Below are 25584 nucleotides of genomic sequence, written 5' to 3'. Positions count from 1 at the left end.
GATCAATACTCATCGCAGCTGAGGGCATATATAGATAGCATGTATTTGTTTTAATTATTTGTGTGTTTAGTGTCAGCAAATCCGTTATCAATGCAGATCGACCCCCCCCCCCCCCCCCACCCCCCCCCCCCCCCCCCACACACACAAAACAAAAACAACACTGAAATAGGTCACCGCAACATAAGATTTAAAGATATAATCGCAGAGTTTTTAATTGCTTTCACCACGATTCAATGCGAGTTCTATTAGTGTTAACATTCTTTAGCTGTTTGCTTTATTTGTCTTCGTTTCTTTTGTGTGTGTGATTCTAAAACGCGACCTTGAAGATGTACCGGCTCGGGAGAGTCACAGTGCCATTGGAATGACAGGCAGCGCTCCTCGGAGCTCACAAACAGAATAGGGTTAATAATAACACAGGACACGCGTGTATCACTTGGTGCCACGTTACTGGGGATTATTCACAAAAAACCTGTCCAAAGACGGTAGCTACAGACCATGTCAGACAGCAGGTTAACCTATGTAGATGATGATCTGTCACGGGGAGGGGGGGGGGGTTATGACATTTGTAATTTAAACGGTTCATTTGTTAATAAACTGACAGGCAATGCATCTGAGTTCGCTTTATATGTTGGCTCCAGTTTATCAAGGGGAGGGTGGAGCTTGACCATTCAAATGCTGTGCCTGAAGACTTTGTATTTAAACAAGCATTTTATTACTGAAGCAAGGAGCCCCTTGAGGCGATCTGGGGTGTTTTCGTGAGATATACTGTCTTCCTAGGGGTGTTCGAAAAAGACAACGAGGTGTGCCGGGCGTGTCTGTGGAATTATTATTAACAGCGGCATTAGTGACACTGTAGTGTTCTTACTGGAGATGCGTTCAGTGTTTTCTGCGCCAGTTGAAATTCTTGTAACTCGGCTACCTTTAGTTGTATCGCGGTTTGAACAAAACCATAAACATGGTGGAAACGAACATGCAAATCAAACCGGACCTGCCTGTTGTTGGTGTCTAAAGGAAGTCCACTGATTTTTCTATCTATGCCGTGGTTGTCAGTTAAAGTGTCACTGGGATCTGCGGCCGCACAGTCTCGCTAAAAAGACATCGCAATTCATCCCGATCGCAGTAAATGGGTTTATTTTACGAGGCAAGGCTGGGGATGCTGTGTTTTATGTGCCTGTCATCCTTTAAGGGTTGAAATGAAATAAGCAATGTCTCTGGAGAGACATGAGTGCCAATAATAGCCTTTCGACAAACACAGATCTGTGTAATAAGCCCTTCCACTGAAGAATTTGATAACTGCCTGTGGGACTAAAACTAAAAATGAAAAGCGAGGTTTCTTATCTTTTGATGTACATTAAGTGTATTGTTGGTCTCCGGATTTTAGTGTTGAGAAGGCCCCAGAGCTCACGGCAGTGTTTTGAAGTATTACACTGTGTACCGAAAGGGTTCCATTTATATTGGAAATCTCTTTTCAGCACCTGCGCGTCTGGACAGTTCCCTGCCTCGCCCGGCCACAGTCGTGTCTGTCAGCGCCAAGTGAAACTCGCAGCAGTTCAGGAAAAGGTCTCTTTCTAGATTTAACTAGATTCGAATTATATTTTCAAAAATAGTTAGATAGTAGCTGTTTTTACCATTCCAGATGAACTGATCTAGTTAAAAGATCTCCACCCAGCACCGCGCTCCGCGTTTCAGCGGTTATGCAACGCGGGGGCATTTAAGCGAAGCTGGGTTTAATGAAGGTGGACGCTTGTTCACAACGAACTGGGAAACGAGCGGAGTTCTGATTCCACCTGCCCTAGTCCCAAAGGACATCCCATCTGGAGGCCCTGATATCAAAGTTTTTCTTTGTATTATTATTAATAATTTTATATCAGCATTACATGTATCTGAAACGTTGCATTCCTTACTTAAAATCACTTCGCACTGTAAACCAAAATGTTTAAGAATTACATCTTAAGCAACTGATTTTAAACACGTGTTTTGTGTTTTGTTTTATACACTGTAATGTTCATTCGTGACACACTTTACTCGGTCTATTTTGGTTTTCATTGGTGTTTCTAAAGTGCTGTATAGTCTCAAACAATTCAGATAAACCCTCTATGACGCATTTAAAATGTACAAGATGTACGATTTCATGGTTAAGATATTCAGACTCGCATTCTAGTTGTTTATTGAAAGTGGGCTGCGAGGGTTTGTTTTGAAAGCGCTTTGCTCCGGTGCGTTTAGCTGCACCATTAAGAAATAATTCCTAATGAGGCTCGCAGCTTACACTCCGCCGACAGCCTGTTAGCACCCCTGCGGAATGAACGCGGCGCCGCTTCCGAGGCGGTGTTGTGTGGGGATGACATTTCCTAAGGGCAACAGCGCACGCTGTCATTACCATGCAGTACGATCAGTAATTAACCGCGGATAATGATACAGAACTAGTTGGTATATTCTTCTCTCCTTTCTGTTGCTCTCTTCTTATCTAATATGCTTCTATTATTGTTACCTGAATAATTATCAGCACCTGGCAGGTGAGTGTTAATGCTGATAGCTGTTTGCCGAAAGAGGGTTTTCTTTTTTTTATCAGAAGCTTCTCTGGAACCCCAATTTGTAGTATATGTTCTATAAAGAATCATGGTTTTTAATCTCAGCGTGATTCTCTTTGAACAATTATATATATATATATATATATATATTATATATATATATATATATATATATATATATATATATATATATATATATATATATATATAATCATTTATATCCTTTATTTATTTACTTGAAGGAAAACCTCGGGTGTGAGACTTTAAGTAATCAGTGAGATAGAAACAACAGGTACTCATGCGTGAAAATGTTAGAAGACTTTATGATTTAATTAGGCATCTCCAACACTGTCTAAAAAGTCTCACACATTTTGTCATTGTGGCTTTGTGTTCCTTTTCTCTTACTATTTTAATGAATTTCATGTGTGGCCTATTGAAGTCATCACTTCAATTAGACACTCACTCATTTGCCTATTTTTGACAGTTGTCCCAGATTTTCAGTTCCAGTGGTTTGATGTCATACGCACAGAAATGTCTTGTGAAATGTGTTCTCCGCAGAGATCAGAAGAGATCAAGTCCTTCATGTCTAGGTTCTGGAAGCACGTGCCGATATAGCGGCTTGTAGCAGCAGTAGCAGCCTCCGTGACCTTCTGTCTTGTCTATCATGACTAAAGCTTCCTTGCCCCGGGTACATGCAGGCTGTTTATTACAGGATCTGTATCAGAGATGTCATTAAATAATAATCACTCAGTCATGTGAGCGACTGTACACCAGCATGTGTGCTAAAGATAGCTGGTGCTTCTAAAGCATTCCACTGATACAACTTGGAGACCCCCTCCTCTCTGCACTTGAAAGGCCAGCGATCAACAGAGCAGGCAGATACTGATCAAAGCCCCTTTGTGAAGAATTTTAAACGAGATCCAACACCTTGTGTAAAAAAGCATTAGGAATATATGAGCTGTGCTGCATTTTTATTACTGAGCTGTGTGATAAATGTCATCTTTTTTATGCCAACGACTTTGGAAAAGAATGGAATAATGAGCCTGGGCAACAGGACTACAGGCAGCTACGCAGAGAAAAGAATAATACAGCTGGGTCCAATTATGAAAAAACACGAGCAATATTCCAGAATGCTGAAAACACATATATTCCAGAACACTGAAAACACAAATATTCCAGAACACTGAAAACACATATATTCCAGAACGCTGAAAACACATATATTCCAGAATGCTGAAAACACATATATTCCAGAACGCTGAAAACACATATATTCCACAACACTGAAAAAAAATACTAATATGTTGTCATTACTATAGCTCTTTCTATATTGTCATCTTTTGTTGCCTCTCAGTCGATCAGGGGTGTCCAAAGCTGTCTCTTCCACTCCTGGTCTTTTTTCCAACCCTGTTCTAAACAGTTTAATTGAACCAATTAAACCTCCATCCAGACTCTGCAGTAGCTCCTTATCTCATTTTACCTGTTAAACCTGGAGTGTCCCTCCGCAACTGTGATTGGACACCCCTGCATTACATATACAACGGGGATAGTCCAGAACACACTGCAGTGATAAGAACAGCAACGTCACCTGCACACGGACATCCTAGAAGTTCAATTAGGCCAACGTAGGATTTGAGCCAAAATATAGCATGAAAATAACAGGGCTTTCTCTCAGAATTATTAGGCTTTTGAATGTCCCAGACTCCACATTGCTGAAATGGGCCAGTGAAGGGTATCCCATCCTTGCTGCTTATCCAGACCAAGCCCTCAAGCCTCCACACAGATTCATAGTGTTTTTGCAGAGTCTTCGCTGGTCTGCTGCTACACACCTGTACAGAATATTGCTTGGTGTAAGGACAGAGAAGACCAGGAGAAATCAATACTGTAGTGATTACCTTGTGTGGCTGGTTAATTGGCATGGTGCTCTCTGGATATTTACAATGCAATGTAAAAAAATCCCAAGATTAATATCAATGGGATATGGACTTTCAGCAAGACACAGAGGCCAGCGCATAATGAGTGTTCAACTCCATTTGTTGTTATAATGATGAGTTAATTCACACAGGAGAGAACCAGTATCATTGCATTGAATATGAGGGAAGAGTCAGTGTGTTAGAATAACTTCAGAAGCCCCAGTTAATTCACACATGAGATAGATTCCACTTCACATTAAAAAAACACACATTGTGTGTTCAATCTCTGATTACAACCAAATCAGGTCTGTTTGATATTTAATACCAATTGTTGTGCCTTTGCATTCTTGCATGAATGTGGGCAGAATATCATCTGGTTAGAAATTCCCTTCAGACGAGCAGAATGAGTGCTCAGGTAACTCCTGGGATCAGAGCAGATTAAGGCGGAGACTGGCTGTGCTCTATCATCTGGCTTCTGCTTCATATTAACAAAAAGCCTTCCAAAACAGTAAGGGTCTACTAAGTGAAGCACTGCTCCATCACCCAACCATGAAAACAAAACACGCAATACAAACCCTGCCTGAAACAGGTATAGCACCTGGCCTTTATTCATCACACCCCTTTACTGCACTGCACTGCACTGTGCCAGTGTCCTGGGTTCTCTGTGACTCTGGAGCCTGTTCTGCTTTCTGCTGCAAAGACGTGGTGCTGTGCTGCGTGTGATGTAACTCTAATGCAGTGAGAGAGTTATGGTTCGAATTGACAGTGTGATGGGTCTCATAGAGGCCACGTCTAACACTGGGCTCTGGGCTGTGTGACTCACAAGAGGAAGGGATGCCGCAGAAAAGGGGTTGCTGTAAATCCTGATTTATTACAATCAATGCAGTTAGCTGCTCTCTGATTGGGTTTCCAAACTGAAAGGTTCACCAGGTCAGATATGGTATTCAGATCTCACTGCATTATAAGTAAGCCGACATATTTATTTTCTATTTCCTATCGAGTCATTAGAAAAATCAACACCGCTTCACGTACAATTTAACTCTGCCCACTGAAACAAATTACAAAGAGGAGAAACAGAGTTGTTTGCTCTCGTACATTCAACACAACAGGACACTTTTTTTGCTGCAGGATTGTTTAATTGGTGTACACCAAGCAGTAAAAACAAGCCTTTAATGTCTCTGTATTTCTCTAAAACACCTGAAGGAGAACTTTCTGTTTTATCCGACATTCATTTCCATCCCTGCGGAGATGAGAGCCGCTAGTTTTCTTGAGGGAGTTTGTCAAGTGTTTCCAGGGAACTGAATGCGATGTAAGCCTGGCTGTACTGCTCTCCCGAGGGTATCGCGATTGGACCCCTGTGCCAGTCTGGGGGGGACGGCATCCACAGTGCCATCTTATCAAGACCACGAGTCTGGCACTCTGCACTCGCTGGTTAGACAGAGCCCGGATTGAGTGAATGATGCTGTCTTTAGAGTGATGTTCTTGTTTTCAATGATGTGAAATGACTGCTGTCTGTTTCTGGTCATCTTGCCAGGACACTAATATAAACAATGCCTCAGTCTCAATGAGTTCCTTCCTGGTTAAATGAATAAATAAATAAAATAGACTAGGCTGCTTTCCTCTGTATAAGACAACTAAATATGCTGAGGTTTGTATATGTCCTCTAGTGAGTATATTTTAACACAGCTCCCTTCGATACAGTGCTCACTAAGGACCTGAAGGAAGCAGACACCTCCTCTCAACAGCCTCAAATGCACAGATGGGATTTTGGTTTCTTCAAGAGATTTTGAGAGGCACCTTGAAAAAGCAGCCGCCCCAGTAGTGTTACATTGGTGACCCCTAATTTCACATTTCAATGTGTTTTTTTTAATCACATTTAGAACATGCTTTACACACGCTAAGCTAGTCTGCAGCTATTGCTTTAAAAAAAACGAGACAATGTTCCTGTCGCATTTGACAAACAAGTTTGAAAAAAAATGTGCTAATGTGCGCCGTCCCACTCGCTGAAGCGTTACTAAAACTGTAATGTGATCTTCATGGGAAAAGAGGAGTTAAATAAAAAATCACAAAGATGAATGACCCTGGATGGATGGTGTCTGGTCAATGACAAGCGTCTGGAAAATAAAGCTATTGCCTGTGTCACACCTGGGCTTAATGTGCTGGTCCCTGTGGACTCTCTGCAGAGATCTGGAAGCAATCTATACGGTGTGTACACTGTGTGCTGTGCATCACTGCTGCTGTGCATTGAGGCTAGAATAAACAAGAGTCTCTGAAGAGGCGCAGCTACACGGTGTCAATGACACAAGCCTGTCTCCAATCCACAGTGCACACCCTGTCCAGGGATGCTAATTCACTCCAGCTCCAATTATCCAATTATTAGATATCGTGAGTGTGTCTTAATTCAACTATTAGTTACGCCAAGCACTGAAGAATGCATTTATGAAAAAAATACAACATACTATTTTCAAGTTACAATTATTGAATTTTTATTTAAAAGCTCTGGTTTTGAATTGGTGTCAGGTTTGTTTTTAAAAGCTTAGAGCACTGGATTGCAATGTGGAGGCAGTGGGTTCCAGCTGCTGGATTGCATTGTGGAGGCAGTGGGTTCCAGCTGCTTGAGAGAACGAGTAATGTTTTTGCTTTCTGTCTGCTCCCATCACTGTCCTTCTTGACTCAGTCACATTAAAATACCATTTAAAATACATGCAGCAGATCGTTGGGAGTCTGGATTTATGTTAACGCAAAGTGTTCATTTTTTAAAGCAGCCAGCCTGGAAAATGAATGTGCTTGTGAACACTTTTTTATTGCAGAACACATTACACGCCCGAGGCGATGGATTGATCCCAAAACGTCAGCTCCTTGTTCCACATAAAGCTGCCTCTGAAAGATGACACAGTAAAGAGAACACAACGTAACCCAGTAAAGGAATGCACCGAGGATTACAGGAGTTTTCATCCAACCCCATGCACAGACATGCTGCGGCACACAATACAATGCTGTTGCTATTCTAAATAAACTGTGGACCATGCCCGATGCTGAAGCTGTTTGCTCTTGCATCATGTATAAAAACAAAAATCAGTAAAGACTGCCATCACCTGCCAGCCCGGCCCTGCACATGATTGCACTGTAGGGTTAGCAATCTCAAGGTCACGTGTTAGATTGTAGCTCTGCTTTCGAATTTAAGATCTGAGTATGGCATAGAAAAGGACGACATGTTCTGTATGTCAAGGCAGAAGCTGACTAAACTGAGCCTGGAGTCTGGGTTTCATGGATCTGATCTCCAGCCATGGAGATGGGATGAGTTTCACAGCCCTGAGATCTGTAAGCTTGCCCTGGAAAGCTTGAATACAGTCTGCCATGGTGCACTTGCACAGCAGTTATGTGGTCTAGTGGTTAAAGCTGATGGACTAGGAGGCAGTGGTCTGGTGATTATAGCTAGACGGTATAGTGTCTATTACAGGTAAGCTGTGGGTAAAGTGGTGAGCTCCAGAACCAACTGTGGGACTGAGCTCCCAGCCAGCCACAGTGCGCTCACAGCATGTCTTCTATACAAGCAGCAGCATATTCAAATAAGTGATTCCTCTCAAAGTCATTCTGTTTGCTCTAATTTGCTGACCCATTACATGCTGAGTAGAACACAGCCAGGTACTCTTAACTGTATTGCAAACCAGCAGGGTCTGTCTGGAATAATTACATGGAGCGGTCCTCGCAGATTTGTGTAGATATGGGTGTGATTTACACAGTGACTTGGAGAGGCTGGTTTCAAGCATGCAGGGGAGGGGTCGGGGGGACACTGCTCCCACCTCTACTTCCAATCTCCTGCCTCTTGGCTGGTTTGTGGGACACGATCTGGTTTTTTGTGCATCGTGTGACGATGCATTCTCAGGGTGCATGGCTCGAAGATTGTCTTTCACTGCAGGCAGCATCAGACCACTACATCTCAGCAATGGGGTTAGATAGGCAGAGTCTGATGGCTGTTGACTCTTGAGTCAAACAGAACCTGGATTACCATAGAAGCCCATTGCAACGAAAATAGAATAAATGAATGTTCCAGAATAAATGAATGAATTGATCCAGTAATCTCTCTACACACATCTGACCGGCATTGCAGAGTTTCTCCTGTGTCAGAATTACAAAACCTAAATACATTGAGAGCTGCAGTTAAAGTGATGAATTTAATAATAATAATAATAATAATAATAATAATAATAATAATAATAATAATAACAGGCTTTGATTTAGGATGATGGGGATGTATTGCAAGAGTAGCCTGTTTGTGAAGATCATTGTAGCCAGCTCTGGGCTTCATCCTTGGTCAGTCAGTCTGCCCTTGCTGGTTTTACCCACGCACAAACAGCCTGTGTCCTCTGTGCATGTCCTTGTAGTGCTGGTGCTTGGCAGTCCTCAGCGACCCACACAGCACACCAGTAAGAGACACAGAGCGGAGCTTCACTGTAGAATCCAATCAGGATTTTAATGAAACAATCTGCAGGCTCTCTGCAGGTCGCCGCTGTCCCTGCTAACTTCATTACAGCGAGGTGTCAGTGAGCCCCCCTCCCTCCCCATTTCCATCAGGACACGGGAGCCAGACGCTGACCCGGAACACGCTCCCGTACTCGGGAATTGTTTTCCTGATTGTTATTTACATCAATAGAGCGAGCGGTGATGAGCAGCGTTGCCTCTCTGTGTCCTTCAGTAAGAGGAACAAGCCAACCCTGGAGGACTGCCAAGCGCCAGCAGGCAGCTCTGTCTCCGACCTGAAGGGGAACGAGACAGCCTTTCTCTGATGATAAGCTGTGTGTTGCTGCCCAGTACTGGCCCAATTATATGGAGGACAAGCAAACGACAAAGTGATTCAAGCTTTTATTTCATAGCTCTGCATCTAGAACAGAGCCGATTGGTTTACTGGCTGAGCTGAGAGGCTGGGAGGGAAGCAGGATGTCCTAGTGTTTAGAGTTGAGAGACTGGGAGACAGTGAGATCTAGTGGTTAGAGCTGCAGAACTGGGAGGGAGGGATGCAGTGTGGTCTTTTGCTTAGAACTGAGGCACTGGGAAGGAAAGGAAGCTCTTTATTTTGCTGTCACTGCAGTTCGCTGCCTGTCTGGTGACGGCAGAAGCGTGTTGCTATGGGGCTTATCAAACAAGAACCTGGACACTCTGTGAACAGACTTGCCTGTCCGCCCTCCCGCCTGCCTCCCCAATAATCAATAGCTTCCAATCTGGAAGATAATCAGGGACACGATGGCAGCACGCCTGCCAAGCTCCTCCGGCGATCACTGACGGAGGGCATGTCTGAGTTCTGTCTGGGCTCATTAGGATCCCCAGCTCAATCACCTTACTGCTTCCCCTGCCTTCTATAGCCACATCTCTCTCTCTCTGCAGACATCTCCAAATGTCACTCACTTCAATGGTTAGAGGTGAGAGTGGGAGTGGGGGAAGGAGGCAGTGGGGTCTTGTGGTTAAAGATGAGGGATCGGGAGGGAGGGATACAGTGTGGTCTAGTGGTTAGAGATGGACTAGGAGGGAGGGATCAGTGTGGTCTTGTGGTTAGAGATGAGGGACTGGGAGAGAGGGAGGCAGTGTGGTCTAGTTGTTGTGGTTAGAGATGGACTGGGAGGGAGGGAGGCAGTGGGGTCTCATGCTTACAGCTGAGAAACTGGGAGTGCATTCAGATATATTTGTTTGCTTGCCATTGATTCAGGCAGAGACTGCGAAAGAGGGAGAGGCACAGGCATGTCCTGACATGCCTCCACAATGCAAAGGAACAGTCTCTCCAGGGAGGGCTGATTAGTGAAGGTCAGCAGCCCATCAATAGCTGTTACTGTCTCTCCAAAGACCCGCTGGGGAGGGACATGCTGGGGGGGAGGACGGGGACGGGACTCAACCCTTATTCAAAATTGTTTATGGAAAGCCAAGAGCTAATTCAGAGAAACCCTCCAATAGACTGCATTTTAATAAGTGGTGTTCCTGTTTCTATAGCAGCGACATCCGTGCATATGCAGAATCAACATTTAAACTCTATGACATCACACTTTGATTTAGTTCTAGTTCTTTTTATTTTGTTTCAATTACTTCCATTAGTTCTGTTAGTTCCAGTTCTAGTTTTTTATTTTATTTTGGTTCCATTGCTTCTGTTAGTTCTGTTAGTTCCAGTTCTAGTTCTTTTTATTTTGGTTCCATTGCTTCTGTTAGTTCTGTTAGTTCCAGTTCTAGTTCTTTTTATTTTGGTTCCATTGCTTCTGTTAGTTCTGTTAGTTCCAGTTCTAGTTCTTTTTATTTTGGTTCCATTGCTTCTGTTAGTTCTGTTAGTTCCAGTTCTAGTTCTTTTTATTTTGGTTCCATTGCTTCTGTTAGTTCTGTTAGTTCCATTAGAAGAGGTTTGAAGGGGCTTGGAGGGCTGCTTTAATCCACCTTCTCCTGGTGGATTGGATTATTCCGGGGATTCAATGCTTTACAGTATATCCTTCACACACAGCTAATAGAAAACTCTGGCTTAATACACTAATCTGCTTCCCTAGCAAATGGGTTAGGGTCGACAGCACAGCCACTGAGCCACAGTCTGCAGTGTAAAAAATATATTCACTTGGAAAGCGATGACTCCTTGAGCCGATCCGTGCACTGAAAAGAATGGGCAGCCTGCCAGGCAAGGTGCTGTGGGCTCTGTGCTCCTCTGGCGTGATTGAGGTACCCTGCAGACTCTCTACACAGTGAGCCGAGCTCCTGCATGCACGAACCCCAGCCAGGCTTCCCTTTACAAACCTGACACTGCTTATTACAGCAGGCTGGCTCTTCACTGTGTCCGACTGTCGCTCATTGTGAGCATTATGAGGTGTGACGGAAACTCATACAAGGATCTGTGAAGTCTTTGATTGCTTCACGTTTGTACAATTTCCTTTCTGCCCAGAGCTAATAGAAAATGCTACAGGCTTGAGAAAGAGTGTGTGTGTGTGTGTGTGTGTGTGTGTGTGTGTGTGTGTGTGTGTGTGTGTGTGTGTGTGTGTGTGTGTGTGTGTGTGTGTGTGTGTGTGTGTGTGTGTGTGTGTGTGTGTGTGTGTGTGTGTGTGTGTGTGTGTGTGTGTGTGTGTGTGTGTGTGTGTGTGTGTGTGTGTGTGTGTGTGTGTGTTGTGTGTGTGTGTGTGTGTGTGTGTGTGTGTGTGTGTGTGTGTGTGTGTGTGTGTGTGCTTGTGTGTGTGTTGTGTGTGTGTGTCCTGTGATTCTTATGTCCCTTTGTGTTTGTGTTGTGTGTGTGTGTGTGTGTTTGTGTGTAATGTGTGTGTGTGGTCTTCACCTGTGTTTACAGCCTGTGTGTCCCTGACTCCCTGACTCCCTACTATATAGCACACATTCATATTTCAATAGTTTGAAGAAGGGTTTGGGGGCTTCACCTGAACCCCAAGCTTGAATTAATGTCTGTCTCCTGAGATTCTTATTAAGCATCCCTTTGAGAGTTTGCACATCCTGCCACGTTTTCTTAACTTCAGACTATCGTGCACCAGTTTAACCCTAATGTCTAATTTCATGGTCTTCACCTCCCACCCCTTCCCCTTTTACAGCCTGACCCTGACTTCCTGACTCCCTGACTCCCTGACTCCTAACTCCTGACTCCTGTCTCCCTGACTGACTCCTGACTCCTGACTCCTGACTCCTGACTCCTGACTGACTCCTGACTCCCTGACTCCTGACTCCCTGACTCCTGACTCCCTGACTCCTGACTCCTGACTCCCTGACTCCCTGACTCCTGACTCCCTGACTCCTGACTCCCTGACTCCCTGACTCCCTGACTCCCTGACTCCTGACCCTGACTCCTGACTCCTGACTCCTGACTCCTGACTCCTGACCCTGACTCCTGACTCCTGACTCCTGACTCCTGACTCCCTGACTCCTGACTCCTGACTCCCTGACTCCCTGACTCCTGACTCCTGACTCCTGACTCCTGACTCCTGACTCCCTGACTCCCTGACTCCCTGACTCCCTGACTCCTGACTCCCTGACTCCTGACTCCTGACTCCCTGACTCCCTGACTCCTGACTCCTGACTCCCTGACTCCCTGACTCCTGACTCCCTGACTCCTGACTCCTGACTCCCTGACTCTCCTGACTCCTGACTCCCTGACTCCCTGACTCCCTGACTCCTGACTCCTGACTCCCTGACTCCTGACTCCTGACTCCCTGACTCCCTGACTCCTGACTCCCTGACTCCCTGACTCCTGACTCCTGACTCCCTGACTCCTGACCTGACTCCTGACTCCCTGACTCCCTGACTCCCTGACTCCTGACTCCCTGACTCCCTGATTCCTGACTCCCTGACTCCCTGATTCCCTGACTCCTGGCTCTGTGCACTCCATAATCCTGATGAATGTAACAGTGTATCCGTTTCCTAGACATTCAGATCATGAGCTCATTGAGATAACATTTCATATTTCTGTCAGAAAGCCATGCTGCTTAGCTTGGAACAGCCAGGAGCTGCTTGAAGCTTTAATTAAACCAGGCAACCCATTCCACTGATCAGCAGCCAGAGATATGAGAAGGGAGGAGGGGGGATCGGGGCCAGCAGAGCTGCTAAAGCTGGCTACTGTAGCTTCAGCAGGGAGACTGGAGAGACCTGGCAGTGCTAATGTAGGTGCTGTGAGTTCCAGCTGGTTCATATACCGCTCTCACACCCCTGAGAGGCTGAGATTCTGGGAGGCAAGAAAAAATGAACTGGAGAGAGGGAGTTAAAGAGAAAGAAAATACAATGATCCCAGTGGAGAGTGAAGCTAATGAGAGAGAGGCTGTCTCAGCTGCAGCAGCATTGCTAGCGTTACAGTGATGAGAGTGGAAACAGCAGGGTATGGTAATGTTGTTTAATAGGATTGACTCAACCAGCAGCATGCAGCTTAGAGATCCCAACAGAAGGGATTAACTGCGCTGCTTTATAATACTCTCCCTGCTTAATAAGCACTAAAACAGTCCTGTCATTCTGCACCTTAACAATGCGCACTAGACCAAACACTCCACTCTCAGCTCTCCAGCACTGTCACTACCCTGCACCTTAATGACAAGCAATAGTGTAAGCAGCCCATTTTCAGCTCTCCAGCGCTGTGATCTCCCAGAGCTACGATTCTATGAAGCGGGGCAGAATGCAAAGCTGGAGGTGGGGAGGCGAGTGCTTGCCAGTGTTTTGATTAGGATCAGGATGGGGAGCTCTCATTAGCAGGCTCTTTGATTCTTGAGCTGTCAGCGCTGTGATGAAGGGATTTACATGTGCTGCAGATCAGAGCCGCACAGCGTCCCCTCACCTCCCAGAAACAGCTGCTGCAGAACAGGCTCTCTGCCTCTTTCTTTCCCCTTTGTAATTCTGCACAGCCAGCACTTCTGCCATGCTCTGCATTCACTGCACTTCACTATGCACGTATATTTTGCAATGCTTCGCCTTGCCATTCTATTGCATTTCTGTTCCAGTTAACTATGAAAGGGTCTTCACCTGCTCCTGCAGCGAAATGATTGAACACTTCAGGAAAGTGTGAAATTGGACAATTTCGTTTTGTTGAGCAGCAGGCTGGGGAATCATTGCATCCCCAGTGCATTACCCAGTGGAGATCCCAGCAGAGCCATTAGCAGACCTCAGCAGGACCTGACGATGAATGTAACACAGTATTTCATTATTTTGACACACCTAGCATATTCAAATAAGAAAGATCTACCAATGGCTCATAGCACTGTAGCTAGTCTTGTGCTTCTATTGTTTACAGCAGAATTGTTGCATTGCTGCTGAAGATCAGTTGCCAAAAGTATTCAAGTTTTTTTTATAAAAATGATGTCGAGAAACAAATAAAATGTTTTCTCTAAAGCTGCATTTTATAGTGCGACTCAGCCTGGCTCTCCAGATTGGCCAGTTAGTCTTCCTACAGGCTGAAATGTGTTGATCAGGAGCACCACGAAAGTGCAAATGCATTATAGAAATGTGCATTAATGTACCAGTGAAGATTAAAGACAACTTGGAAGAAAGAATGGCCATGCCTTGGTCATGCTGAAAAGGGACAGCAAACAAATGCAAAGCAGTCTTGCTGAGTCCAAATGCCTTCAACTCTTCTTCAGATACCTTATGTATTCACGCAGCTTGGGCTTGCACAGAGCGGGGCACGCAGTAATGAGGCTGTCATTTAAAACCCCCTCACTTCAGGATCCCGCTCATTATATCATACCGAATGCGTGGGACTGAGGGCAGCGCGCTAATCAGAGGCTCTCTGGAATAGGCACTGCTGCATTAACTAGGGCAGTGGGGGAGCTCAGGGACAGGAGTGATTCTTTACATGATAACAGCAATACTGCAATACCTGTTTCTGGAGTGCAGGACTGGGAGACTAATACAGCAGGGTTAGAGGTAAGCTGAGGGACTGGTAGAGAGGCAGCGAGGTGTGTAAGGACTGGGAGACTGGTACAGTAGGGTTAAGGATAAGCTGAGGGACTGGGAGAGAGGCAGCGAGGTGTGTAAGGACTGGGAGACTGGTACAGTAGGGTTAAGGATAAGCTGAGGGACTGGGAGAGAGGCAGCGAGGTGTGTAAGGACTGGGAGACTGGTACAGTAGGGTTAAGGATAAGCTGAGGGACTGGGAGAGAGGCAGCGAGGTGTGTAAGGACTGGGAGACTGGTACAGTAGGGTTAGGGGTAAGCTGAGACGCTGGGAGAGAGGCAGAGGGGTTGTCACTTGGTCGGAGGTAGGGTGTGCGGTCTGTTATTGCAATTAAGGACCAGGAGACTGGGACGGGACAGGGAGGCAGTATGGTTTGATCAGGGGATGAGGTCTTGAAGATTTTCTCCTAGGTAAACGAGATTGAAAACCAGTCCCTAATGGACACTGCTATGATCATCTCAAGAGTCACCCCGTTACAAGCTGACCCAGTGCTCTCGTCAATAATGAAATGAAAACACGACGTGCTGGGTCTCAGACTGTAGACTCCCAGAAATCTGGGGTTCATTCCCTACACAGAGGTTCAGAATCTCCTAATCTCCCTGCCAGTTCTCTGACAAACAGGGAGACACTGCAGGTCAGCTCAGACTGCGCTTCTGTCCGGTTGTTGCAGAGTGCTGAGCTGAGAACGATCGCTCAACACTGCTGGAATGAACTCTCCACCCAGCTGTGTCAGCAGGAGATCTGAATCAGCAGGCAGTGATTGTGTTTAAATTGAATTATGCGCGCAGGCTCGGAAGACAAATGATTTGTGCGAGTGCGTGTGTGTGCGTGTTAAAGCCTGGGTTTTATTCCATTCTTAATGAATTGCTGTGGCTCTAAAGAAAGCGCTCTACATTATGCAACTGTGTTTCGGTTTAATGACTCTCTTTTGGTGCCAGCACTCTCCTTTCTCCTCATCTCACTGCCCCTCTGTCTCTCTGTCAACTCTTAAACCTTCTCAGAGCCTGTACATTCTGTTTGGTCATTAATCTGTGCAGGGGTGTGCAAATTGAAACAGCATCAATTTAATCCCAGAGTTCCCTGTACTGAACTCTCATGTCTCCAGTACTCTGCTGCCCTGTATAAATGTGAGGTCTCGAAAATTCTACATTCTAATTCTGTCTATGGAATTCAGTAAAGTTCTGAAATCTCTTCCCTGCTTAGCTAAATCTTTGGGTGTTTGAATTAAAGGGACATTTCTGATTGTGGTTTAATAATTTAATAATGTCTCATAGATTTTATTTTTTGGCTTTCTTTGAAAATCAATTCAGGCAGGTCTGTAGCTGTGTTGGTTTTTATCATGTAAGTGATGTGCATTGCAATGTCAGGCTGAAGCTGACAACAGCCATTTATTAGACCTGTTCACCCAGCTCACTGAAGCTGAAGTAAAAAAGGCTTTATTTGAACTTCCATATATATTTTTTTATTATGTTTTAATTTAGTCTGCAGATAAACACTCTCTCTCTCTCTCTTGTCTTTCCAGCTGGAGAGTTTGAAGGGGATCCCACGCCTTCTAGGGGGCCTCCAGCCGGGGGGGCCGCAGAGAAACTCCGCAGCGCACTGGCCAGTGGCAGGGGGGCCCTGTCCCGCAGACAGGAGCTGCTGGAGTCGATGTTGCAGCAGGAGAGGGCATTACTCTCAACTGCCCTCCCCGATGAGCTGCTGCCCAGACAGATCCTCCCAGAGGGGGCGAGCCGACGGAAACCCCTCTCCCAGAAACAGATCAAAGCGGCCCACAAGAGACTCCGGCTCCAGACCACCACAGTGACACTACCAAGCCCCTCCCTGGAACCCCTCCCCTCGCACCCTCCCTCCCTGCTTCCACCCACCGACCCCCCCACCACGCACAGGCCCCGCCTCCTGGGGGACACCATCACCATGATGACAGAGACCAGTGGGAACCCTCCCAGTCCTACCCTGAACCTCCCTCCCAGTCCTACCCTCTCATCCTCCCCTTTACTTCAGATCAGTCCCCCACTGGGGGGGGGGACCCCCCCCACCCCACACACCAACCCGCCAAGCAGTGCAGCGCCCTCCAGGGGTCTGCCACTGAACAGCACAGCAGAGACAAGGGGAGTGGAGGAGGAGGAGGGGGGCCAGGAGAGCAACACCTCCACCATCATCCTCACCACTGTCATCTCAACAGAGAACCCGCCAGGTATCTGTCTGTCTACCTGTCAGTCTCCATGCACAAGATCATTCTTAATCCGTCTGTCCATCACGACAATATTCAAGCGTAGAAAATACTGCAGTACAACAGTAGCAGTGTACCCTGCTGGAGTGCAGCCCTGTGTGTAACAGTCCTGTCTCTCTCTCCTTGTCTGTCTGCATGTCTGTTTTCTGGCAGTGGCCTGCAGTGTGAACTTCTCTGATCCCGAAGGCTACATCGACTCAACTGACTACCCTCCCCTGCCGCTGTATGCATACCAGGAGTGCACCTACAACGTGGCAGTGTACACTGGGTACGGGGTCGAGCTGCAGGTACGAGCAACAGCACTGCACCCAGCGACGAGAGAGAGAGAGAGAGAGAGAGAGATAAGGAGGGTGAGAGCGAGCGAGAGAGAGAGAGAGAGAGAGAGAGAGAGAGAGAGAGAGAGAGATGGACTCAGACCTGTGGCATCTCATGTCCTGTCCCTGTTCTTACATCTTACTTGAAATAAAAGATTCAGAGGGTTTGGGGAAATGCAGTGAGTTAGTTCAAAGGAAGGTCTGTTTTTCTATTTGAATCAATCTTGTGAAGCCCGAAGCCCGAAGCCCAAACAAAATCTCCTGTGTCCTCGCCTCCTTGATAGAATTCCTTTAAAGATATCCGTGAGCAGTAAGAAAGCATGTGTTACCATGGTGAACAAGCATGGTTCCAAACGCAGCCTGTTAGACTAGCTGATGTGAGCCCTTTAGAGCTCTATATCTCTATAGATGCTGTATTCACTATATTCAATATCAGTGAGGCTCCTCCTCTGTATTCACTATATTCAATATCAGTGCGCTGCCCCCTGTGCTATACTATACTATACTCTAGTACTTTATACTCCACTAGTCTATGCTATACTACACTATACTCCAGTACTTTATACTCCACTAGTCTATGCTATACTACACTATACTCCAGTACTTTATACTCTCCTAGTCTATGCTAAACTACACTATACTCCAGTACTTTATACTCTCCTAGTCTATGCTAAACTACACTATACTCCAGTACTTTATACTCCCCTAGTCTGTGCTATACTACACTATACTCCAGTACTTTATACTCTCCTAGTCTATGCTAAACTACACTATACTCCAGTACTTTATACTCCCCTAGTCTATGCTATACTGCACTATACTCCAGTACTTTATACTCCCCTAGTCTATGCTATACTACACTGCACCACACCAGGCTGTTCTATTCTGAAGCAGCTGACTGAGCTGATCAGTGTGACACAACACTGCGTCTGTAAAGATGCTAAAAGCTGATTTCACACTTTCTGTCAATTTGTATCCTAGCAACCCTTTTAATCAGCTCTTAATTGGGTCTCGTGTTTATCCTGCGTCTGTCTCTCTAATTGGAGTGGTAATTATCTTATCAAGTATAAATGTAAACACAGCGAAGAGAATGAGGATTTCACACCTCTCCCTGCTTCGGTTTACATTATTATTATTATTATTATTATTATTATTATTATTATTAGCAGTAGTAGTACTGTAGTAGCATTTGTATTTAGTAGTAATGTCAGTATTAATACTAGTAGTATTAGCAGTACGTGAAGCAATCCTATTAGTATTAACTCTAAGGATTCTGTCTAAAATTATTAAAAGGATTTTTGTTAAGCAGTCCCTAACAGACATTCTTGGTTTAACATTTAAACATAGTCCTACATAATAGTCCTAATGTTGCTGAGCGGGCTCGGTAGTGTGATAATGCTGCCCCCTGGTGTTGCCTGTTTGCACTGCACTGTTAACAGTGTAAATGAGTGAAGCAGTGCAGTAACGCTGTCAGTGTGTGTTTGTCTCCCCCTGCAGGTGAAGAGTGTGAACCTCTCTGAAGGGGAGCAGCTGTCTATCAGGGGAGTGGAGGAGGGCGGAGCTCTGCTTGTCCTGGCCAATGAGACGCTGCTGGTTGAGGGTCAGGTGATACGCAGTCCCACCAATACCATCTCTGTGTTCTTCCGCACCTTTCTGGAGGGAGGAATGGGCACCTTCCAACTGCACTACCAGAGTAGGTACAGCACAGCACAGCATCACAGAGCACTGCCAGCATAGAGCACAGCACAGCACAGCAGTACAGAGCATTGCCAGCGTACAGCACAGCACAACAGCACAGAGCACTGCCACAACAGCACAGCAGCACAGCACAGCAGCACAGAACACTGCCAGGGTACAGCACAGGGTTTATTAGTGTTGCTAACCCCCCTCTCTCTCCCAGTCTTCTTGCTGAGCTGTGCACTGCCCAGACGGCCTCACTATGGGGAGGTGGCTGTGATGGATCTGCACCCCGGGGGCATGGCACACTTCCACTGTCACCTGGGCTACCAGCTGCAGGGAGAGAGCACACTCGTCTGCCTTAACGACTCCCGGCCACACTGGAGCAGCAAGGTGCCCAGTTGCAAGGGTGAGTGCAACTGGTATTTGTAGTCCTGCATGCCGTCAGGTTTTTCTTTTTAAACTCAACTCTCAGCACATTGCATGATGGTACTTGTAGTCCTGTGTCTTTACACTTTTTTTTTTAAACTCGCATTGCATTCCCTAAATGCACAGGATTGATATTGTCAGTAAGGGTGCAGTGAAGGCTTACACTGTTCTTCTCTGTCCCCTGTCCCCTCTCCCCTGTCCTGTCTCTCAGCGCTGTGCGGGGGCGCTGTGCGCAATGCCTCCATCGGCAGGGTCCTGTCCCCGAATCACCCCGGGAACTACAGCAACAACCTGAACTGCAGCTGGACTCTGGAGGCAACGGGAGTTCAGAAGGTGCACCTGCACTTTGAGAGGCTGGCAATCGCTGGCAAGGGGGACAGGTGAGGGGTGACAGGAGGGGGTGCTGCTGGTAACACTGAGGCGTGGTGTCTGGTGTTTGGGGGTGCTGCTGGGTAACACTGAAGCGTGGTGTCTGGTGTTTGGAGGTGCTGCTGGGTAATACTGAGGCGTGGTGTCTGGTGTTTGGGGGTGCTGCTGGGTAATACTGAGGCGTGGTGTCTGGTGTTTGGAGGTGCTGCTGGGTAACACTGAGGCGTGGTGTCTGGTGTTTGGGGGTGCTGCTGGGTAACACTGAGGCATGGCGTCTGGTGTTTGGGGGTGCTGCTGGGTAACACTGAGGCGTGGTGTCTGGGGTGCTGCTGGGTAACACTGAGGCATGGTGTCTGGTGTTTGGGGGTGCTGCTGGGTAACACTGAGGCGTGGTGTCTGGTGTTTGGGGGTGCTGCTGGGTAACACTGAGGTGTGGTGTCTGGTGTTTGGGGTGCTGCTGGGTAACACTGAGGCGTGGTGTCTGGTGTTTGGGGTGCTGCTGGGTAACACTGAGGTGTCTCTTGTCCAGGTTGCTGGTTTTGAGCGGGACAGGGGACAACGCTACGGTTCTGTTTGACTCGGCGCACGGAGGTCTCGTCCCATTCGAGGGGGTGATCAGCGAGGGACAGTCCGTGCTCGTGCAGTTCACCTCGGACACCGAACACACCGCCACAGGCTTCAACATCCGCTACGAAGGTGCTGTACTGCTGAAATCCTGTATAGAAAAAGGTGTTCTCTCTGGAATAGTACTGCAGTCCAAACCTGTTCTAAACCTACCACCCCCCCCCCCCCACAGCGTTCGAGCGGGGGCACTGCTACGAGCCGTACCTGCAGAATGGGAACTTCACCACCTCTGACCCCTCGTACAACGTGGGCACCATCGTGGAGTTCACCTGTGAGGCGGGGCACTCCCTGGAGCAGGGGCCCCCCGTCATCGAGTGTGTCAATCTGAGAGACCCCTACTGGAACGACACCGAGCCCGTATGTAAAGGTAAGCCCCCTCCAGTGCAGCTGCACCACCCCTAAAACACACACACACACACACACACACGTATGCACACACGCACGCACACACACACACACACACACACACACACACACACACACACACACACACACACACACACACTCTCTGTCTGTCTCTCCCCTCACTTTTCTCACTCTCCAGCTTTGTATGGTGGGTAGCTCTCTCTCACTCTCTCAGCTCTGTGTGGAGGGGAGCTCTCACTCTCTCACTCTCTCTCATTCTCTCAGCTCTGTGTGGAGGGGAGCTCTCACTCTCTCACTCTCTCTCATTCTCTCAGCTCTGTGTGGAGGGGAGCTCTCACTCTCTCACTCTCTCTCATTCTCTCAGCTCTGTGTGGAGGGGAGCTCTCTGCCCCCAGCGGTCTCATCCTCTCCCCAAACTGGCCCGACACCTACGGGGAGGGAGAGGACTGCAGCTGGAGGATTCACGTGGGGGAGGAGCGTCGCATCCTGCTCGACATCCACCTGTGAGTATAGTGCCCTGTATAGCACCCTGTATATCGCCCTGTATAGCACCTTGTATAGTGCACTGTATAACGCCCTGAATAGCACCCTGTATAAGATCCTATATAGCACCCTATATAGTGTCTTGTATAGCACATTGTATAGTGCCCTGTATAGCTCCCTGTATATCACCCTGTATAGCACCCTGTATAGTGTCCTGTATAGCACCCTGTATAGCGTCCTGTATAGCACCCTGTATAGCACCCTGTATAGTGTCCTGTATAGCACCCTGTATAGCACCCTGTATAGTGTCCTGTATAGCACTCTATATAGTGTCCTGTATAGCACACTGTATAGTGCCCTGTATAGCACCCTGTATATCACCCTGTATAGCGCCCTGTATAGCGCCCTGTATAGCGCCCTGTATAGCGTCCTGTATAGCACCCTGTATAGCACCCTGTATCTAGCTGCACAGAGACAGCTGTGGGACGCTCCCCTGCTCCTTTCCTCGCAGCCTCAACCTCAGTAACAGTGACATCATGACGATCTACGACGGGGACGAGGTGACCACGCGCATCCTGGGGCAGTACATCGGGGGCACGAGCCCCTTCAAACTGTACTCCTCCACCCCCGACCTCACTGTGCAGTTCCACTCGGACCCCGCCGGCATGGTGTTCGGCAAGGGAGAGGGCTTCGTCATCAACTACATGGGTGAGTGCCTGCCTCTGCGAGTGTGTGTGCCTGTGCCTGTGTGTGAGTGTGTGTGTGTGCCTGTCCTGTGCCTGTGTGTGTGTGTGTGTGTGTGTGTGTGTGTGTGTGTGTGTGTGCCTGTCCTGTGCCTGTGTGTGTGTGTGCCTGTCCTGTGCCTGTGTGTGTGTGTGTGTGTGTACCTGTCCTGTGCCTGTGTGTGTGTGTGTGTGTGTGTGTGTGTGTGTGTGTGTGTGTGTGTGTGTGTGTGTGTGTGTGCCTGTGCCTGTCCTGTGTGTGCCTGATCCTGTGTGTGTGTGTGTGTGTGTGCCTGTGCCTGTGTGTGTGTGAGTGTGTGTGTGTGCCTGTCCTGTGCATGATTGTGCTTCCTGTCCGTGCCCTGTGATGCCTGTGTGTGTTGTGTGTGTGCCTGTGCCCTGTGTGTGTGTGGTGTTGCCTGTCCTGTGCCTGTGCTGGTTGTAGTGTGTGTGCACTGCCTGTCCAGTGTGTGTGTGTGTGTGTGTGTGTGCCTGTGTGTGTGTGTGTGTGTGTGTGTGTGTGTGTGTGTGTGTGTGTGTGTCCTGTGTGTGTGTGTGTGTGTGTGTGTGTGTGTGCCTGTGCCTGTCCTGTGCGTGCCTGGGAAGTGGTGCCTGGTGGTGTGTGTGTGCCTGTGTGGTTTGAGTGTGTGTGGTGTGCCTGTACTGTGCCTGCCTGTCCTGGGGGGCCGCTGCCCTGTGTGTGTGTGTGTGTGTGTGTGCCTGTGTGTGTGTACTCGTTCCGCAACCTGTGCCTCTGTGTGTGAGTGTTCGCTGTGTGTGTGCCTGTGTGCCTGTTGTGCCTGTGTGTGTGTGTGTGTGTGTGTGTGTGTGTGTGTGTGTGTGTGTGTGTGTGTGTGTGTGCCTGTCCTGTGTGCCTGTCTTTGTTCCTGTGTGCCTGACACACTGGTGTGTGTGTGTGTGTGTGTGTGTGTGTGTGTGTGCCTGTGTGTGTGTGTGTGTGTGTGTGTGTGTGTGTGTGTGTGTGTGTGTGTGTGCCTGTGGAGACAGGACACGTCTGCTGCCACACACGGTCCATGGTGCGGCTGTCACTGTGCACTGTTTGTGTGTTGTGTGTCGTCCTGTCACGGACACGTGACACCACACATGTGACTTGCCTGTGCCTGTGTGTGTGTGTGTGTGTGTGTGTGTGTGCCTGTCCTGGGGAGGCTCTGGGGTGCTGGGCTCAGGGAGGGTTGGTTTTAGAGCACTCGGCTGAATGCTCAGGTATAGATGTAAAGCAAGCGCTCCTGGCTGCTCTCGTTGCAGAGGTGTCCCGGAACGACTCGTGCTCCGACCTGCCCGAGATCCAGAACGGCTGGAAGACAACGTCGCACACGGAGCTGGTCCGCGGCGCCCGCATCACCTACCAGTGCGACCCTGGCTACGACATCGTGGGCAGCGAGACCCTCACCTGCCAGTGGGACCTGGTGTGGAGCAGCCAGCCACCCTTCTGTGAGAAGAGTGAGTCAGAGGGGAGGAGGGGGAGAGGGAGAGTGAGAGGGAGAGGGGCAGGGTGAATGTGAGGCAATAGATGAGAGGGGATCAGGGGGACGGGAAAGGGACAACAAGGAGACTCCCATTGCATAGCAGTTTGATCCATTCCTGTTTTTACTATAGAACACAATCTTGTTACCTCTACTCTGTGGCTAATCGAGCTGGTAGTAAAACGTGGAATGGGTTAAGCTGCTATGCAATAGGAGAGAGAACGATGTTGGAGGTCTGTGTCGCACACTGTGATAGAAATACAGTGAAAATGAGCAAAGGGAGCAGCAAAGGGAATTCCAGTAGCACTAGGACACTTCATTGTGTGTAAACTGTGTTTATTGGTAGCCCCCCTGTTACAGTAGGATGTGTTGTTTGCCCCCCAGTCATGTACTGCACTGACCCGGGGCAGGTGGAGCACTCCAGCCGCACCCTCTCGGACCCCAAGCTGCTTGTCGGCACCACCATCCAGTACACCTGCACTCCCGGCTACATCCTGGAGGGCGGCGCTATGCTCACCTGCTACGGGCGAGAGACGGGCACCCCAGTGTGGACCTCGCGGCTTCCACGCTGCTCCTGTGAGTCACGCACACACGGGGTCTTCATAATAATACAAACACTATACTACTGCTGCTAATGCTACCACTACTGCACTGCCCACTATAATAGTAATGATGATTATGGAGCTGGAGCTAATGTGGTAATATCTTTTATTAACTTTCTCATTAGTTAAGCAACTGCAGAGGAGGGTGTGTTCCTAATTCAAATGTATTTAATCAAGTGGGATAAAACCATGATTTCAAACCCTCTCAGTGCTCAACCAAAGGAAAACAATTGCCTGTATGTTAATTACAAAACAAAGACAACAGTTTAACAAACAATCCACAAGTTTTACAGTCTGCTAAAGATCATTGCTGAAGAGCATTGCTGAAACCCACAGTACAGAGTGCTGTTCCCTGTCTGAAGGCAGCAGTACTGTTCCCTGTCTGAACTCCACTGGAATGTGTTGGTGCGTTTTCAAGGTAACTGGCAGACTGCACACAAAGACACTCTCAGAGTGCCTCACAATCGTCACGTTGTTTCGGAGACTCGTACCTCGACCTGTACCAATTGACACACCCAGTCCCTACACACACGCCTCTGGGAGCGGGCGGGGGGGCGGGGGGGGGGGCGGGGGGGGGGTGAGGGGGGGGGGGGGGGGGGGGGCGGGGGGGGGGGGGGGGGGGGGGGGGGGGGGGGGGGGGGGGGGGGGGGGGGGGGGGGGGGGCGGGGGGGGGGGGGGGGGGGGGGGGGGGGGGGGGGGGGGGGGGGGGCGGGGGGGGGGGGGGGGGGGGGGGGGGGGGGGGGGGGGGGGGGGGGTGGGGGGGGGGGGGGGGGGGGGGCGGTGGGGGGGGGGGGGGAGGGAGGGGGGGGGGTGGGGGTTGGGGGGGGGGGGGGGGGGGGGGGGGAGAGGGGGGGGGGGGGGGGGGGGGGGGGGAGGGGGGGGGGGGGGGGGGGGGGGGGGGGGGGGGGGGGTGGGTGGGGGGCGGGGGGGGGGGGGGGGGGGGGGGGGGGGGGGGGGGGGGGGGGGGGGGGGGGGGGGGGGGGGGGGACAAGGGGGGGGGGGGGGGGGGGGTGTGGGGGGGGGGGGTGGGGGGGGGGGGGGGGGGGGGGGGGGGGGGAGGGGTGGGGGGGCCGGGGGGGGGGGGGTGGGGGGGGGGGGGGGGGGGGGTCCCTCTGGCGGGGGGTGTCTCTCACTTCTCCTCGTCCCCTTATCAAACGTACGTTGTGGACTACGTCAAAAACCTATCTTGTAAATATCCTTTAGATCAGCTCCCTTCTCAGAAAGGAAGGGAGAGATACGAGATGCTTGACTGTCTAAGAGAGAGAAGGAGGGTAACGACGGGGAGAGGTTGATAGAGAAAGAGATCGAGAGAGAGGAAAAGAGAGGGATTGGGAGAGGGGAGGGGATAGAGGGGATAAGAGAGAAGGGTGGATAGGGGGGGAGAGAAGGGAGATAGGGGGAGAGGGGGAAAGAGGGGAGAAGGGGGGAGAGGGGAATAGGAGACCTCT

General features: G+C 48.8%; 1 protein-coding gene across 1 annotated transcript in view; it reads left to right on the top strand.

Moving 5' to 3' along the window:
* LOC121297067 (seizure 6-like protein) overlaps window positions 1-24184 on the top strand; it is a 25921-nt gene extending 1737 nt beyond the window's left edge. The window contains exons 2-12 of the mRNA XM_041223077.1: window positions 16356-17030; window positions 17220-17353; window positions 18878-19073; window positions 19281-19466; window positions 19698-19866; window positions 20385-20551; window positions 20652-20846; window positions 21210-21348; window positions 21840-22036; window positions 23317-23511; window positions 23919-24184. Coding sequence (XP_041079011.1) covers window positions 16356-17030; window positions 17220-17353; window positions 18878-19073; window positions 19281-19466; window positions 19698-19866; window positions 20385-20551; window positions 20652-20846; window positions 21210-21348; window positions 21840-22036; window positions 23317-23511; window positions 23919-24169 — 2504 coding nt within the window. The 3' untranslated portion in view covers window positions 24170-24184. The remainder of the gene's footprint in view (window positions 1-16355; window positions 17031-17219; window positions 17354-18877; window positions 19074-19280; window positions 19467-19697; window positions 19867-20384; window positions 20552-20651; window positions 20847-21209; window positions 21349-21839; window positions 22037-23316; window positions 23512-23918) is intronic.
* Window positions 24185-25584: the final 1400 nt, after the last annotated feature.

Source organism: Polyodon spathula, chromosome 22, assembly GCF_017654505.1.
Source record: "Polyodon spathula isolate WHYD16114869_AA chromosome 22, ASM1765450v1, whole genome shotgun sequence".
Taxonomy (NCBI): Eukaryota; Metazoa; Chordata; class Actinopteri; order Acipenseriformes; family Polyodontidae; genus Polyodon; species Polyodon spathula.
Note: the sequence above shows the minus strand (reverse complement) of the source record. Positions and strands in the feature narration are given on the sequence as shown.